General features: G+C 37.2%; 1 protein-coding gene across 15 annotated transcripts in view; it reads right to left on the bottom strand.

Moving 5' to 3' along the window:
• Positions 1-4,651: 4,651 nt before the first annotated feature.
• Positions 4,652-16,472, bottom strand: part of ANKRD12 (ankyrin repeat domain 12) — a 137,641-nt gene continuing 125,820 nt past the window's right edge. For all 15 annotated transcript variants that reach the window (XM_023647452.2, XM_070220576.1, XM_023647449.2 and 12 more), the window contains 4 exons: positions 12,136-12,234; positions 10,765-10,908; positions 8,127-8,222; positions 4,652-7,474 (listed from right to left, as the gene is read on the bottom strand). In XM_023647452.2, the coding sequence (XP_023503220.1) occupies positions 7,289-7,474; positions 8,127-8,222; positions 10,765-10,908; positions 12,136-12,234 (525 nt within the window). In that variant the 3' untranslated portion in view covers positions 4,652-7,288. The remainder of the gene's footprint in view (positions 7,475-8,126; positions 8,223-10,764; positions 10,909-12,135; positions 12,235-16,472) is intronic.

Genomic DNA, 16,472 nt, shown 5'->3' with positions numbered 1-16,472 from the left:
TTTCCAGGCACTCTCTCTACCAGAGTTCAGAGTTCTATATGTGACCTTTGGCCCGTCTTCATCATGTTGAAGAACTCTCCTGGTGGAGAATCTGGGAACGTCTGCCACTGTGGATCTTTCTTGTTGGCTAGAGTAGTCCTGCGAATAATCCAGAATATTTAGTTTCTCATGCAGAAAAACCTAATGGCTGTGAGATTCTGAATGAAATTAGACTCATAAGCCTATTCAAATGTTTTCAGTTCAGCCTAGAGTTCCGAAGGTTACTTTTGTCACAATCCACACTCCATCTGCTTAGGAATTTTTTAGTTCTAACTTATACTACTGCTGGGCTGAAACTATATTATCCTCTTCATCAGACTAGGTGAGGAGACTATCTGAGATGACATTTGCTCTTCAGTCTAAAAGAGGCTATTCAGTACCAGATGTTCATTTTTCTGTAAGGGAAAGTAGACAGAAGAATGAATGCCCACAATTACCTGAAAATCTATTAAAATATCCCTCCTGTTCCTACTACATATTTCTGTGCGGCCAGATTTTCTTCAACCAAACCAAACACAAACAAAAGAAACAACAGATGCAACACATTGAGTGCAGAAGCAGATATGAAATTCTAGCTTTCTTCTATTTGGCCAGATATTAAAGGAGATTTAGAAAAATTTAAAATAATGCACTTTTCTATTTCTGGAAATACAGTTTTCGCAAAAATAAACAAAATGGGTTAATAAATTTTTAAAAAATTTTTAGTTTTTACTACGGTAAATATCAACTGACATCTCACAAAGTACTTTTAGGAGTCCAGAGGGGTCCTGTGACCAAAAAATTTGGGAACTGATGACCCAGGTGCATGCTGTGTAAATCAAGTGACACAGTCCCTGGCACAGGACATGTATCAAGTGTGTGCTGGAAGAGTCCATGGAAAGCTAACTGTGAGTCAGCCTAGGAGCCGGAGACTACGCCCACAGGACACAGTTCGGACAATTCACCTGCCTCTGAAGAGTCCACTTATGATACTGGGATTTTTTAAGAACTCCCACACCCTGCTTAAAAAAACAAGCAAGCAAGCAAATAAACAAACAGTGTTAGGAACTACATAAAGAGTAGTTCCACAACCTAGACAATATGGAAAGGGTGTCAAGAAAATAATAGGTTAATTCAGAAAAGGATTTTAAAAACTTCTTATATTCAAATACTAGTGGCTTTAAAGTTAATAGAGGTGGTGTTTCTAGGAACCTAAAGCTATGTTTGTACACCCAAATGTTTGGTTGCTGGTAATTAAAGGGAAAATTTGCGCGGGGGTGGGGGTGTTATGGTATCCATTAAATACAGTTCTCTGAAAAAGTCATGACAGTGTAAAAGTGTTATTAAAAAGTGAGCAGACCAGTCATTAAGCAAAATGGAAAGGCAGGCCAGACTAGGTACAAACATTCATGACAAATACATCTGACAAAGGACTTGTATTTGGAATAAAGAATTCCTACAAATCAATAATAAAAAGACAACTCAATAAACAATGAGCAAAACACTTGAGGACATGTCACAAAATAAGATGTTCAAATGGCCAATAAGCATATGAAAAGGTATGTTCAGCCTCATTAGTCTCATCTAATGAGACTAATTTCTCATCATCAGAGAAAGGCAAATTAAAAGCACAATAGAACACCCCACATATCCACAAAAATTGCTAAAATTGAAGACTGACAATACCAAATATCGATGAAGATTCAGAGCAACTGGGCCTCTCATAGGCTGCTGATAGGGGTATAAAATGGCACCACCACTTTGGAGAATTGTCAGTTTCTAATGAAGTTAAACACCTATACTTTATGTCCTATGTAGTAATTGTACTCCTAGGTATGTACCCAAGAGAATTGAAAGAGTATGTCCACAAAGAGACTTGTGTGTCCATAGCAGTTTTATTCTCAATAGCCCCAAACTGGAAACAGCCCAAATGTGTACACACAAGAGAATGAATAAACAAGTTTGTAGAATATACTACTACTCATTTAATAAAAAAGGAACATATTACTAACATATGCAACATGGATGAATTTCAGACCCTTACGTTGAAAGAAGGCAGACAGAAAAAAGTATATACTGTTTGACTGGGGCTGGCCCCGTGGCCCAGCGGTTAGGTTCGCGCGCTCCGCTGCGGGCGGCCCAGTGTTTCGTTGGTTCGAATCCTGGGCGCGGACATGGCACTGCTCATCAAACCACCCTGAGGCAGCGTCCCACATGCCACAACTAGAAGAACCCACAACGAAGAATACACAACTATGTACCGGGGGGCTTTGGGGAGAAAAAGGAAAAAAAATAAATAAATAAAATCTTAAAAAAAAAAAAAGTATATACTGTTTGATTATATTCCCATGAAGTTCAAGAATAGGTACAAATAATATCTGGCGATGGGAATGAGCAGAGTGGCTGCCTCTGGGGTAGGGAGTACTGATGAGAAGGGACAGGAGGGGACTTTCTGGGGTGGCGGAAATGTTTTATAGTATCTCGATTTGGGCGATGGTAACATGAGTGCATACATTTGTTAGGACTTACCAAACTGTCTACTTAAGATCTGGGTATTTCTATTGGACACAAATTACACAACTGAAAAAAAAAAGACTAAGGAGAAGGTACTGATGATGTTCTCTTAAACTGAGCGATGGGCACACAGGTGGTGTTTCATATATAACCTTAAATTCTCTAACTAATCCACCTAATAAAACTGAATCTCCATGCCAGCAGACTGTGTTTATCTTTAGGTAAATAATTTTATATGCTATTTTCTCTTACGGAGTTACTGCACATGCATAAAACATTTACATTATTTGCAGACATTGTATTGCATTTAAGATTTAACCACTGGAAAGAACTTTCTAGATTTGTCACTTTTTATGCTAATACTTATAACTCTAGAGGTTTTTTTAGCCATTTTGATTAGTGAAATTGTTTCTGTTTCTTCTATGAATCCCGGTTTTACTGACTGGAAATATTCTGGGTAACGACTTCTGTGGAGGCTTTCTATCTCCATTTTAGGTACAAAGGGGACTACAGGCCCAAGAAGCACTAAGAAGATGAATTATAAGATATTTTCACCAATTAAACATCACACAGCTTTTCCAAAGATCAGTATCTCTTGTAAACATCTTTTTGCCTTCTATGTTGCATTTTTTTAAACAGCTTTATTGAGAAATAGTCCACATACTATACAGTCCACCCGTCTAAAGTATACACTCCAGCGGTTTGGAGGATAGTCACAGAGCTGTGCAACCAACACAATTTTACATTTTCATCACCTCAAAAAGAAACCCCACGTTCTTCAGCTATCACACCCATCCCCGTCCCTCCCCCACTCCCAGGCCAAGCCACCACTCGTCTGCTTTCTGTCTCCACGGATCCCCCTAGTCTGCACATTTGACGGAAACGGAACCTTACAATACGTGACCTCTTGTATCTGGCTGCTTTCACTTAGCATAATGGACTTTTAAAAAAATTGTGAAAATGCTTTAAAATACAAGAAGTTAAGACTATCTCATGACTTTTGCCAAACTTCAAAACAAAACAGCCAGTTATTTTACCAGCAAAACAAACTTATTCGGGAAGAGCCACAGAACTGCAGTTGGGGATGTGCGTGTTACGGCAGCCCACAGGCAAAGCTAACAAAGGAGAGGAACGTTATTTCATGGAGAAAAAGGAGGAAATTGGGAGGGCTTGTATTGAATGAAGGTCCATTGGAGAAACGCAAGACTTCAGGGTGGTGATGGTTACTCACTGGTTAAATTGCTGGGGTAGTCGATTGCTGTTTGGGATGCAATGTGCATTTCTTCCTATGATTGACAATTCTTTCCTGTTGACTTCTTTCCAGTTAGGGTCTGTAATTGCCTATCTTTCCTGTAACTGACCTTGAGTGGCACTGTGGGAGCTCCCCCTTCTGGCCTCCTGGTTCCATTTGTTCTTTTTTTAGTGTCGCAGATTGGCAATGGAGGTTAGCTTGTTAGCTCAGGGCCAATCTTCCTCTTTTCACTTGAGAAGCTTGGCCCTGAGCTAACATCTGTGCCAATCTTCCTCTATTTTGTATGTAGGTTGCTGCCACAGTGTGGCTTAATGAGCAGTGTGTGAGTCCGTGCCCGGGATCCGAACCTTTGAACCCTGGGCTGCTGAAGTGGAGCATATGAACTTAATCATTATGCCACTGGGCCAGTCCCCTGATCCATTTTAAATGAGGTTTCCCTTTATTAATTTTCATAGTTTAAATAGTCAATTTCCTCTCTATAAAATTTTGGGTTTTTATGTGTCAGGATATCAGAGATAGAATAAAAATATTGCTAACTTTTTGGATAATTAAAAAATACATACGTAGCACTGCGCTCAATTTCCAGAGTAACTGTGTAATTCTTCAAGCCATAAAGATGAGCCTCACGGGGTCTTGGCTTCAGATTCTTGTGGCGATGAAGTTTACAGCATGTCTAAGACTAAAAACTCATTTTTGAGACCTCATTACTAACAAACCTGAACTTGAAAAGGTAATTCTTCAGAAGTTGGTTGTTTCCCCAAAATGAGTATTTCTACAATTTTGCTAGCTGCCCAGGTAAACATTGGTGTTTCACTTAGAGCCATATGGGAGTGGAAAATAAAGTATTCAGCACACATTTCACTCTTATTTTTTCTATAAAAATATAACTCTTTATTAAATAACATGCACAAATATCAACTAGCCATTTATTAAACAGATATGATTTAGAACAAGATTTAAAGAAATACAAATCCTTAGGTACAATTTAGTATCTTGTTCATGATATTTGAATAGTTAAAAAAAATCACTGATTAAACTAACCATCCTTTATTTCTCTTTCAGAACCCTAAATCTTTTTTAGGCATAGACCCCATTCCAAGTTTTCCTCTAGCATTTCAGAGCTTCAGAATATCTTTAATATCAAAAGCCCTTAGCGACTTAAGTATAAATTCCCACTGAGAAGGCATTCACTTTTCTTTTAAGCTATCCCAATGAGCTTCGAGTCCCTTCACAAAGGAATCTGCAGCAGCAGGTTCACGGCAGAGACTCCAGCAACTTGAGGTACCAGTGAAGAGGGTGAGAACTGTCGGTACTAAGAAGCCGGGACGACTAACGAGGCCAGACCCCTGCCTGCTTGCTGCTTCCCTTCTGTAGCTGGTTCTGCTTGTCCCAGCAGGCATTTTCTGCCCCCTTCTCTGGCTGGACCATCAGAATAAAATGCTGTTATAAACTTACTCCTCTCATATTTTCTGACTTCAATGCTCAATAATGTGTTTTTTTATTTTTAGGCAAAAGTATAAACAAAATCTGCATTAAGTTTTTCATATTAAAAAGTATTGCTTTTATAAATTAACTTTTAATGTTCCCAGCCTTAATAAACTTAACTTCAACAAAACCAGTGCTTCAAAATCTACCCTGCCTTTCTTGGCCCCATTTATCCAATAAAAAAGGCCCAAATCTCTCACCTAAATTTCTAAAGAATACTACATCCGACCTTTATAATAAAGTCCTTGCACTGTGTATTTTTTACACGTGCTGCTTTATTGCGCATGCTAAGTATTGTATGAGTTAAAATATAAAGTGACGTAAAAATTAAAAAATCCCTAAGCTTAATATATACCTTTGCACTCAAAAACTTCAATTTTTACATTCTCTCCCATTAGCTGGGATTTCCAACCTGCAAGCTGAATTTAAATCACTTTATTTCCTCATATTTTCTTTTTATTTTTTTCTACCAGAATAAAAACCATCCACTGTTATTTTATAATTCAACAAAGTATTGTGGAAAGTTCTGTAAACTTTATCTCATATACTTATGATCAATTTTACATATAACCTAATTTTCCTTTCAAAAATGTTGAATAAGTTTAGCAGTAGGTTTCAGGTCTGAAATATTCCTTAATATTTAATCTACATCATTTTATAGGAGAAACTGGATTTTGTCTAGGTATGTTGCTAATTATTTTACTAAAACAGCATACCAAATCTTGTTTTAATTATAAAATTCTGAAATTATGTTTTGCCTCTTGATACAAGGAAAATATACAATTTTTCATAAACATTGCAGAGATTGAGCAGAATATGCCTCTTTCTGTTACTTATTTTGACTACCAAATACCTCTTTTTTGATTTGAGTAGTTTTTATTTTAAAAGTGCAAAAGTTATTAAGCTTAAAACATAATGTAAAAAAGTTTTACAATGATTTAACATGACCAATAAAATTTATTAAACATATTTACAAATATTCACAGATTCTTTCATACTTGAGTATTAAAATAGATATTTACAATTTCAGAATTTTCATTCAAAGGCATTTTTTGGGGGGTGGGGAGGAAGAGGCTCTACTGTGAGATGAAAAAAGAGCTGTTTCTTTGTATGACTAATTCTGAATAATACGTCCGCCACAGTAAGTCACAGGTACTATCCCAGGAGACTAGTATGAAACACCTTACACTACTTTAGGCATCAATTATGGAGAGAGTTAAATTATAGGACGCATGCAATACAACTATGTCACAATCTTTACAGTTATGGTGATGAAAACAAGCTAACTCAAACACATGCATGCTTTATTTAAACGTCTGCTATCTGAATATACTACTACACTCCATACAAACTACAACTTTGGTCCAAGAAAACATTAGACAAAACAGTTCTACAATTATTTCTTTGTACATGTTCTGACTAGCAATCCCTTTGTATACATTTTGACCATTAATTACAAGATTTACATCTGCACAATATGTATAAAATAAGTTATTAAAAAGGAAGACACTATTAAAACTTTCAAAAAGAAAACTATACAATTAATGTACAGATATAATAAACTGAAGAAATTTTGTGCCAAGTTTTTCTTCCACTTTAGAAACTGTTTGGTAGGAATTGAACCTTTTAGTTTACTGATATATTTTAATAAAACTGGAAAGAGATTTGAATACTAGTGGTTATCTTGTTCCTTAGAGTGCTAACAACTTCCAGCGCCGTTAGCAGATTCTCAGCTTCTTAAATATCTCCCACAGTCTGCCAACATGCTCTAATGCAACAGCTACCTTTCACCAATATAAATAATAGTTTTCAGTTAGAAACTGTCTGGATCTAAGATCCAAAATAATTCTTTTCATTTTTTATAAAATGACAGTGTTTACTACATAACCAACTTTAGTTGAACTTTACTAACAATTATAAAGGCATAACATCAGTATTTTTGTCAAAAGGCAGTATTCCACAGTGTAACACTCTTGCGCCTCATCAGTTTAAGACCGCACCGCCAGGAAGTAATGGCGGCTATATAGGAGTCAATTCAAAGTCGTCATTAACATCAACAAGGGGAACATAGAACTCCTGGATTTCGTAAATGCTGATAGACTTATAGGTGGCAGGATCAAGTTCCTGGAGTTTGAGCTGCCATTCTAATCTCTGGACGGCATTTAAAGCTGCAGCTTCATGTTGTTGCCTCATTAAAAGACAGGTCTATTTAAAAGAAGAGACAAGTAAATAGATTTTTCTATTAAATTTGCTTCGTTCAAAAATTAATCTCATCCATAGTTTCTTTAGGAATGAAAGTGGATATATTAGGGGCATAAAAAGTTTTTGAATTACACACCCATTTCTGCTTTACCCCGTCTGAGTCGATAAGCCAACTATTTCTGGGTCTGCAACACACTCATTTCATCTTACAGACTTTAATTTGAAACTATTCCTTCAAATAATGACATTTCAAACTATCAAAAGGAGGAAAATCTCAGGAGAAGTGATTTCTGAAATGATTCAAAATCTCACGAATAATTTCTCTATAGGTGATTTGCAAAATATATTCTCCTTCTCTTATTGTTCTCCCAAGTCTTTCATGTGTTAGAGCTATAACCAGACTCGTATACTGGACAACAAGCATGAAGATTTCTATTAGAAACTGCTTTTTCTGTGGTAGTTTCATTTTTATATTACATCGGTCCTGAAAAGTAGACTCGTGGTCTTTATTTTCCTTTATATTCCAATTGTGGCCTGGCATGAGAACTCATGACTAACCAATATTTCCTTTCCTAATCCTCTCTCTAAAATAGCTGCAACTTCTGTTTATGAAAGGGGAAGCATCCAGTTAAAGTGAACTTCTAAACATACATACCTTTAATTTGTCAAATTTATCATCCACATCTTGTAACCAAGACATGAATTGTCTTGCATTAAAGCGATCCCTTACAGAAGTTTTACTGTCATCAGACTGAAAGAGAACATTAAAAGTAGTTGAATATTATCATATACAAAAGCTTACTTTAAAACCTACATGTCATTCTATCTTTTTATGGTATACTCCACTTTTTAAGTAATGATGGGAATATATTTCAAAAAAGGAGAAAATATAATTTAAATACTTAAAAAATTTGATAAAGTGTTTATTTCCATATTGAGTAGACAGATTGGTTATTAGAATTCTTAGAACGCTGGGTTTAGTTATTAACTAAATAGAATTCTACTGCTCTGTGAGTCAAAGATGTTTCTCAAAAAGGCGAATGTCATATGAAATATTATGCCTGTGACATTATTAAAATATAATTGATTTCATATTTAATTTTAATGTTCAAGTTTACCATACATGGGGAGAAAAAGTGTTAAGGTGGAAGACAGGTCTTTGAAGGCAACATCTTTTCCAAGACCGATATTTTGGAGTACTTACAAAAAGTTCTGCATTCTCTCTTCAGAATACCTGTTTTGAAATTAAGATAGGCTACAGCCCGAGTCAGCTTTGTATCTTGCTGTGTGATCTTGAACTAATTATGTACTCTCTCAATTTTCTATCTGTAAAATGAGATAAGACTCTCTCTTTTAATCTTGTTCTGAGAATTAGGAGTCTCTAGAGCCCTCATCAGAATGCATATAGGAAGCCCTCAGTCCAACAAGCAGTCGCTATAATTATCACCACTATTCCTACCCCACTACTGCTCCCAGCGCTATCAAAGTGACATCCAGGCATCAGGTAGCCCCACAATCACTCTATTCACATTTTTAGCCATTATCACTTCCTCTTTGGTCCTCAAGTAAGATGTTTTGACTATTTTAAGTTTTATTGTTGAAGTGTTTAATATTACAAGTTTATTTTGAGAAAGAAGAGGTATGATAAGAAAGTAGGCTAATGGATGATCCAAGCCCCTCCTCAGGAAAGGTAGATTTATTTATACTCTTTTCCCTTAATTCCTCAGAGCTATTCTCATATGAAACAAGCCTGCTACTTGGTTGAGAGACCTTCTACTCTAAAGCCAGTTGTAAAAGGATGGGTAACTGTTCCACAGTTTTCCTTAACAGAATGACCAAGTCCTTCTGCCCTTTAATTATTAGGCTGATTGTGGCTGATCCTCTTTAGTCTCTGATTCGGGGATCACTCTGAGGGTTTACTGGGAAAATTTACTTATTTTTGAAATTCTCTTTATCAACCATTTGGGGCTATAGATTCCTCAACTCTGCTGTATTTCACTATCAATATGTTCTCATCTGTCTTTTAACAGAAATGTCTTAATGTTCTGGTCCAGTGGCCTTCCATCTCAATTTCCAGCTCTGCTATGGATTTATTTTCATGTGTCTTTTGTCATTTCAGTGAGTTCTGGGAGGAAGAAAAAATAAACAGGTGTGTTTCTTCAACCATCCTGAACTAGAAATTTCAAGAGACTCTCCTTGTAGCTTGCTTTATATTGTTCTAAAACTGTTTTCACTACTGTAAAATTGCACGAAACTTAAAAAGACCTCAAGATATCACATGGTCTAGAGCAGCCTTTAGCAACACGGTTAACGTGTTCATTTTAGTTATTAAAAAACATTCATTCTTCCCTTTAAAATCTTTAAAGTTGGAAATTATGGAAAGTCTCTCCATGGCCTTTCTAGTGTCTGTTTCCTTAGAGTCAAATAGTTCTTTCTTAAGGTCCAATTATTCATTTTAATAGCCCTTTCAGCTCTCTCTTAATACTTTCATTTCAATAAAACAGTTGGTGGCTTAAGAGTTTGAAATCTACCGATGAAGTTTAATCTCCTTTTTTCATAGATGAGAAAAACAAAGCCTAGAGAGAACTACGTAACTTTCTCTGTAATATACCCTTACCTCTACATCCTTCGTCTTTCTAGTTTGTCTGATTTAAAACAGCATTTCCTAGTCTTTTTTGTGATTATCCTTCATTGTCCATGTTTATATCTTTTAATCATTAAATTTTCTCTTATGACCAATGAATTTCATTCTGGTTTATGAGGCACAAAAAAAACTCTGACAACTGATATGCCTGGTTCTGAATTCATGTAATTTATAGACAGCACTAAACTTTATTCAAGATATAGCTACAGTTTTTCCACAATTATATTACTTTATTCCAACAACATCCAAGATCAAAACAATAGCCTTGCCCTATTTTAGCAGTGGCACAACCGAGAGGTTCAATCTGCCTGTTTCATTTTCCCACTTATGGTAGCTTTCCAGTTGCCTAAAGGTCAGAATTCAATTTATAAACATCTACTTTAGAAACAAATTACAAGTTATCTTTAAGGGCATTATCCTCAACATAGATCTGTTTTGTAATTATCTGCTTTTATAATATAAACCTAATGTTTAGAGGACTTTAGAAAACAGAAGATTAGGTGATCTGCAAGTACTTTAGTCTGAAAGGGTTGTTTTTCTCCTTTGAGCTTTATTGATCATTGAATTCAAGTTTCTTCTATGGAAATAGACTATAGAAACACCAAAGTTGTACTTAAGAGCATTGTAACTGCATCAGTGAGCACGTTACCTGAGCATCCAGCGGCACACTGTACACTTCTGCGTCTAGTAAGACCGTGCATGCACTAAATGGCAGTGTTTGATTTGCCAGTGTTCTTGCAGCTCTGTAGTGAACTCGGAGAACTTCCTGTTCATTGGATACAATGAGTTTTTCCTAGTTGAACAAAGAATTTAAAAAAAAAATCAATTCTTCAACGACTTGTTTTTCAAGTAAAATGAAGTCACTTAAAATGTGCTAAATACACTTGTGCGATGTAGCCGGCCAACTGGCAAGCAGGTCTGCAGCTCGTAGTTTATTCAGTCACCAAACAGTAAAGTTGTCTGTTCTTGGATTGGTCAGACATTTAAGTTGCTTTCTAGTATTCTGAAATTCTGAATTGTTTGTTGGTCAATACGTGGTAGGATCTGAGTCATTTTTGCAATTTCTTAAAGTTCTGCAAATCGCACAGTTCAAATGAGAGTTCTTAGCCGTCTGTAAGGCAGCATGGCTTTGGTAATATGGACAGACGTATGGACGAACATCTATCCGGGGTCTTCAAACAAGTCTGACGGCTGAAATAGCTACTGATGTGCTATATGACCTAACTTCTTATTGCTAACAAAGAGCTCACTGACACGGGTCACGCCGCGTTCTAAGTTCTCTATCAGTGCCTCTTTCTTTTATTTGTGGTTCTCTTTGTAATTTTATTCACTTAAAATCATGATTCGGAGGAAAGGTTTTATATTTACCACACTGTTACAAGGATTCATGGCACAAAAAATATTAAGAACCAAACGTCGTGAACCAAAGAAATTGCATATAAGTTTTGTTTGTATGTGAGTATGTGTATCTCTCTGTGAAAAAGGTTCATAGCCTATATTACATTTTCAGAAGTCCCTGACCCTAACAAAAGATTTAAGGGGTTATATTTTTGTCAATCCAAGTGAAATGACTTTTACGATTTTTACAAATAATCAGATGGGTTTTCTCCTGTCATTTCATGCCAAGATGAACCACTGGAAACTGGAATACAAGGACCAATAAGCACAGCCTTTTGTAAGAATTTTGCACTAAAGCAGGTGGTACGAAGCAATAACGGCAGAGCTTGGAAATGCCCATGTCCAACTAGGCATTCACTGCTCTAGCTCTGAAATTCAACAAACGATAACATGACATTAGGAGAGTTCCATATATCCCAAATAGACTCAACACAAATTGTAACATGGGAGCAGTTATCCTAAAAGCAGCTTAAAAATTCTCCATTTAATTGCATAAGCACAAGATAGCAAAATCAAACCATTTAAAGAAGGAAAATCCACTTACAAAAAACCATAGGCTATTATAGTCTATCATTAAAATACAGTTACTTTTAGCATAAATGTGTATTTAAACATTTTTTACCCTTTCAATACTGTGTTGCAACCGTAGTTTCATCCTTACAACTTCCTGTTGCCGAAAAAGCTCTTTAAGTGGATCTGACAGTGAAGGCGGTGGTGTAATCTAATTCAAAAAATATACACATAGTTAAAAATACTGTGTCTTATTTACAATAATGGGCTATTCTTATAAAATTAAACCCTTTTAGTGCATAACTTAATGAAAATATAAATTTCGATGTGATAAGTATACTAGACTGCTTTCTGGTAGATGCTGGAAGTTACAGACGCTGACTCAATCTATGAGTGCACTCTACTGTTAACATAAAGAGACTTCCAAGTACGACAATAACTGTCTGTGATCCCTGAATACTCCCCCTCTAAACCCTTGGAGTATCTATATATCCTCTCCTTCATCCTAGCTTATAATTACTGTCACCATAGTAGGGCACAGGAAGATAGATCAGTATGTTCTGGCACAGTGTAACTTAGTTGACTCTTCTGAAGTTTGGACAAAAAGATAACTCTATCCTTCCTGACATGGTGCTATAGGAATTATACAATATATGAAAAGCTCTTGCCAAAGAATCAAACCTGGATCTAATCAAGACTTTATAATCAGTAAACAGTTTTGGGAATTATGGGGGACTGAAAAACATATTAAATAACATCACAAGAGTTCAATCAGTTGAATCAATGTGGAAAATTCTATAGGACAAATAACTTACTGGGGCTGATCATTTTTCAGGCCTCTAATTGCAATTATACATTTGTTTGATTTCTGTGTCCTGTAAATTTCTCTAAATTTAACAAGAGTTAGAATTTGATGCTATTGTTTTAGTTCTGCAAAGTCATCACACAGGCCTCCTCCAAGCAGCACAGAGGAAGGATATCTACTCCTTTGATACTGGGTGTCAGAGAAAGCTTCTTTGAGAGGGTAATGCCTGAGGTGCATTTTAAAGGAAGAGCTAGCTAAACAGTTACAAGAAATGAGCTGTGGGGAAAAAGGAGAGGGAGATAATTCCCAGAAGAGAATACGGTATGATCAAATTCATGAAACAAAGAAAAGTATGCTGTCTGGAGGCAACTACAAGCAAACATCAAATTTGAGGGAAGAAATGGTGATATATGAGGATGGAAGGATGAGCAGGGCAAAGTAACAGATTGCACTCTATCCTGTAAACCAGCTCTTCCTAAAGTATGTTCCACAGAACACTGGATCCATAAAGATGATTTATAGGAAGTGGTTCCAAGAACAAGTTTGGAAAACACTGTGTATACGTAGTCTTTTTTAGGTGTCTCACAATTAACAAATTAAATTTTAATGGTTCTTGCAGTGAAGTGTTGCAGTGAAGAAACCTTTTTTCCCCCTAAAGATTGGCCCTAACATCTGTTTGCCAATCTTCCTCTTTTTTTCCCTTCTCCCCAAGGCTCCCCAGGTACACAGCTGTAATATTCTAGCTGTAGGTCCTGCTGGTTGTGCCGTGTGGGACGCCGCCTCAGCATGGCCTGATGAGCAGTGCTAGGTCCGCACCCAGGGTCTGAACTGGTGAAACCCTGGGCCACTCAAGTGGAGAGTGACAACTTAACCACTAGGCCACGGGGCTGGCCCTGAAACCTATTTATTTTTCGATTAGCACTGTTCCCCAAACTTATCTGAACCATGAGCCATCCCCCCTGTCCTCCCCCATTTAATTAACAAACTGTGGAACAGACAGTATGCATAACACATCAAGGTAAATTTTGTATGCAATGGGGAACCACCGAAAGTCTTCCAGCTCAATGCTGTGTCTGGAGAATAGATATTAGGGAGACAAGATTGCAGGCAAGGAATTAAGAAAGCAGATCACTGTTAGACTGGTGTGGGATGGAGGAGGAAGTGGAGGGGATGGGGTCTAAAAATACAGATGATTGACTAAATAAGGATAAAAAAGAGGGAGCAGCCAAGTAGGACCTGTAGGTTGTTTAGCGTGAGAACTGGATGGCTGGTAATAGAGACCACAGGAGAGGATAGGAGGAGAGAAAGAGAAGCAAGGTTCTGGGTAAGTTCAGTGCTGATACGTTGAGTTTGTGGAGCTTACGGACATCCAAGTAGAGTTCTCCAGTTAGGAAAAAAGCAGCTGAGGGGAGGGTTTTGAGCAGAATATAAATTTGGAAATTCTTAACTTATATCAATGTAGTGGTAAAATCACCAAAGGAATATATACAGAGATCTTTGAGGAAACGTTCCCTTTGCTGTTCTTCCTCAGCTACCTGTAAATAAACCATGCTTGGAGATTTTGTTGTTAATATCTGTCAGTCCCAGGAGTCTCTAGAATATAAAACCTCTTGACAGCTTCCCAGGGATGCTCTTTCTTATTGTTACCCACCCTTGGAATCCCCCTGTAGGGTTTCCATGTACTGGTACCAGCAACCACAGGAGATACCAGGTTGTGACAAGTCCTTTTTTTCCCTCCCTTTTATTCATTTGGTTTTTGAGAATTTGACCTGCAATTCTTTTTTTCTTTTCTTTTTTTTTTTAAACATTTTACTTTTCCTTTTTCTCCCCAAAGCCCCCCAGTACATAGTTGTATTTTTTTCGGTTGTGGGTTTTTCTAGTTGTGACATGTGGGATGCCGCCTCAGCATGGCTTGACAAGCAGTGCCATGTCTGCGCCCAGGATCCGAACCAGTGAAACCCTGGGCCGCAGAAGTGGAGCATGCGAACTTAACCACTTGGCCACCAGGCCGGCCCTGCAATTTTATTTTTCTTTCCTTGGTTTCCTCTGGAAAAATGGCAGCATTTTGGTTAAATTATGAGAAAAATGTTTGACAGAAGAACAAACATAAACTGACTTTGGAGATGTTTCACCAAATTTCTAATGGGTTTCATAACCAGATCCTGTAAACGTGAAGAGACTACTTGGAAACAACAGCAGCTAGCTGACTCAGAGGAGACAAGTGGATACATCCATGCTGGAAAGGACATGCAGTGCCAAGAGTGGTTTCTGTTATTCTGCTCTTTCTTATTTCTTCTCTTTTTTTTTTGAGGAAGATTAGCCCTGAGCTATCTGCTGCCAATCCTCCTCTTTTTGCTGAGGAAGACTGGCCCTGAGCTAACATCCCTGCCCATCTTCCTCTACTTTGTATGTGGGATGCCTGCCACAGCATGGCTTAACAAGCAGTGCCATGTCTGCACCCAGGATCCAAACCAGGGAACCCTGGGCCGCGGAATCAGAAGGCGCCCACTTAATCGCTGTGCCACCAGGCTGGCCCTCTTTATTATTTCTTGAAACTAAGTTTTGAACAAACGAGTTCAGTCCAATAAACTCAAAAGCCTTTCATGAGCAAAAGGTGGAGGTTCGCATATTAGCTCTAGTATATATAAACCTTAAAGTCATTTTCAACTGGATAAAATAATGGTAACCCCTTAAATCTGTATCATGTTTTAACGGGCAATGGCATATACTATTTCAGCCTTCTTTCAGGGAGGGTAAGTGGCCTTGTTTTACAGATGTGAAAACTAAGGATCCGAGAAGCAAAGTGAATTATTCAAGATCACACAACTGATTTGCACCAAAACCCAGATGCGGGGTCGGCCCTGTGGTCGAGTGGTTGGGTTCCCGTGCTCCGCTTCGGCGGCCTGGTGTTTGGCTGGTTCGGATCCTGGGTGCGAACATGACACCGCTCGTCAGGCCATGTTGAGGCGGCGTCCCACGTGCCACAACTAGAAGGACCCACAACTAAAATATACAACTACGTACTGGGGGGATTTGGGGAGGAAAAGCAATTAGAAAAATATTAAAAACTCAGATGAATTCATGCATAGTACTTGGAAATCGACTGCTCTACTATATTGCACTCTGTGTTTCTCTACTTTAGTAATCCTCATTAAAAACAAACAAATAAAAAAACTCCCCACTACATCCAGAAATCATTCTCAGCTCTGCTTATAGCCCCTTTTGAAACAACACCTAATACAATTAAATTCTAATTTAATCAAAGTTATAACCCCAAAATTGCTGCAAGGGAATTAAACTTCTATTACATCATCTCTGTACGAGTAAGAAACGGTGATATCATATAATGAGTAAGAAACAGGCACACATAGCACATACACAAATATGTGTCATTCTATATATACATATATATTCATATATATATATCTCTATAGGCAGATAGTGCTAAAAAGGCAATCTAAAATGGCTCACTAGAAATTGCTTTGTACAAAGTTCTAATTTTAATTTGTTCTTTATAGTTTCACCTATTTTTCAAGCCCATGATACTACATATTTTAGTTAAAATTTCCTTTACTTTAAGGGGAAATAAAGGAAACAAAATTATTAGCTTTATAATCTTTCAATCATTATTTTGCTGAAAGAAT

This window comes from Equus caballus, chromosome 8 (assembly GCF_041296265.1).
Source record: "Equus caballus isolate H_3958 breed thoroughbred chromosome 8, TB-T2T, whole genome shotgun sequence".
Lineage (NCBI taxonomy): Eukaryota > Metazoa > Chordata > Mammalia > Perissodactyla > Equidae > Equus > Equus caballus.
This window is presented reverse-complemented; position numbering and strand designations above follow the sequence as displayed.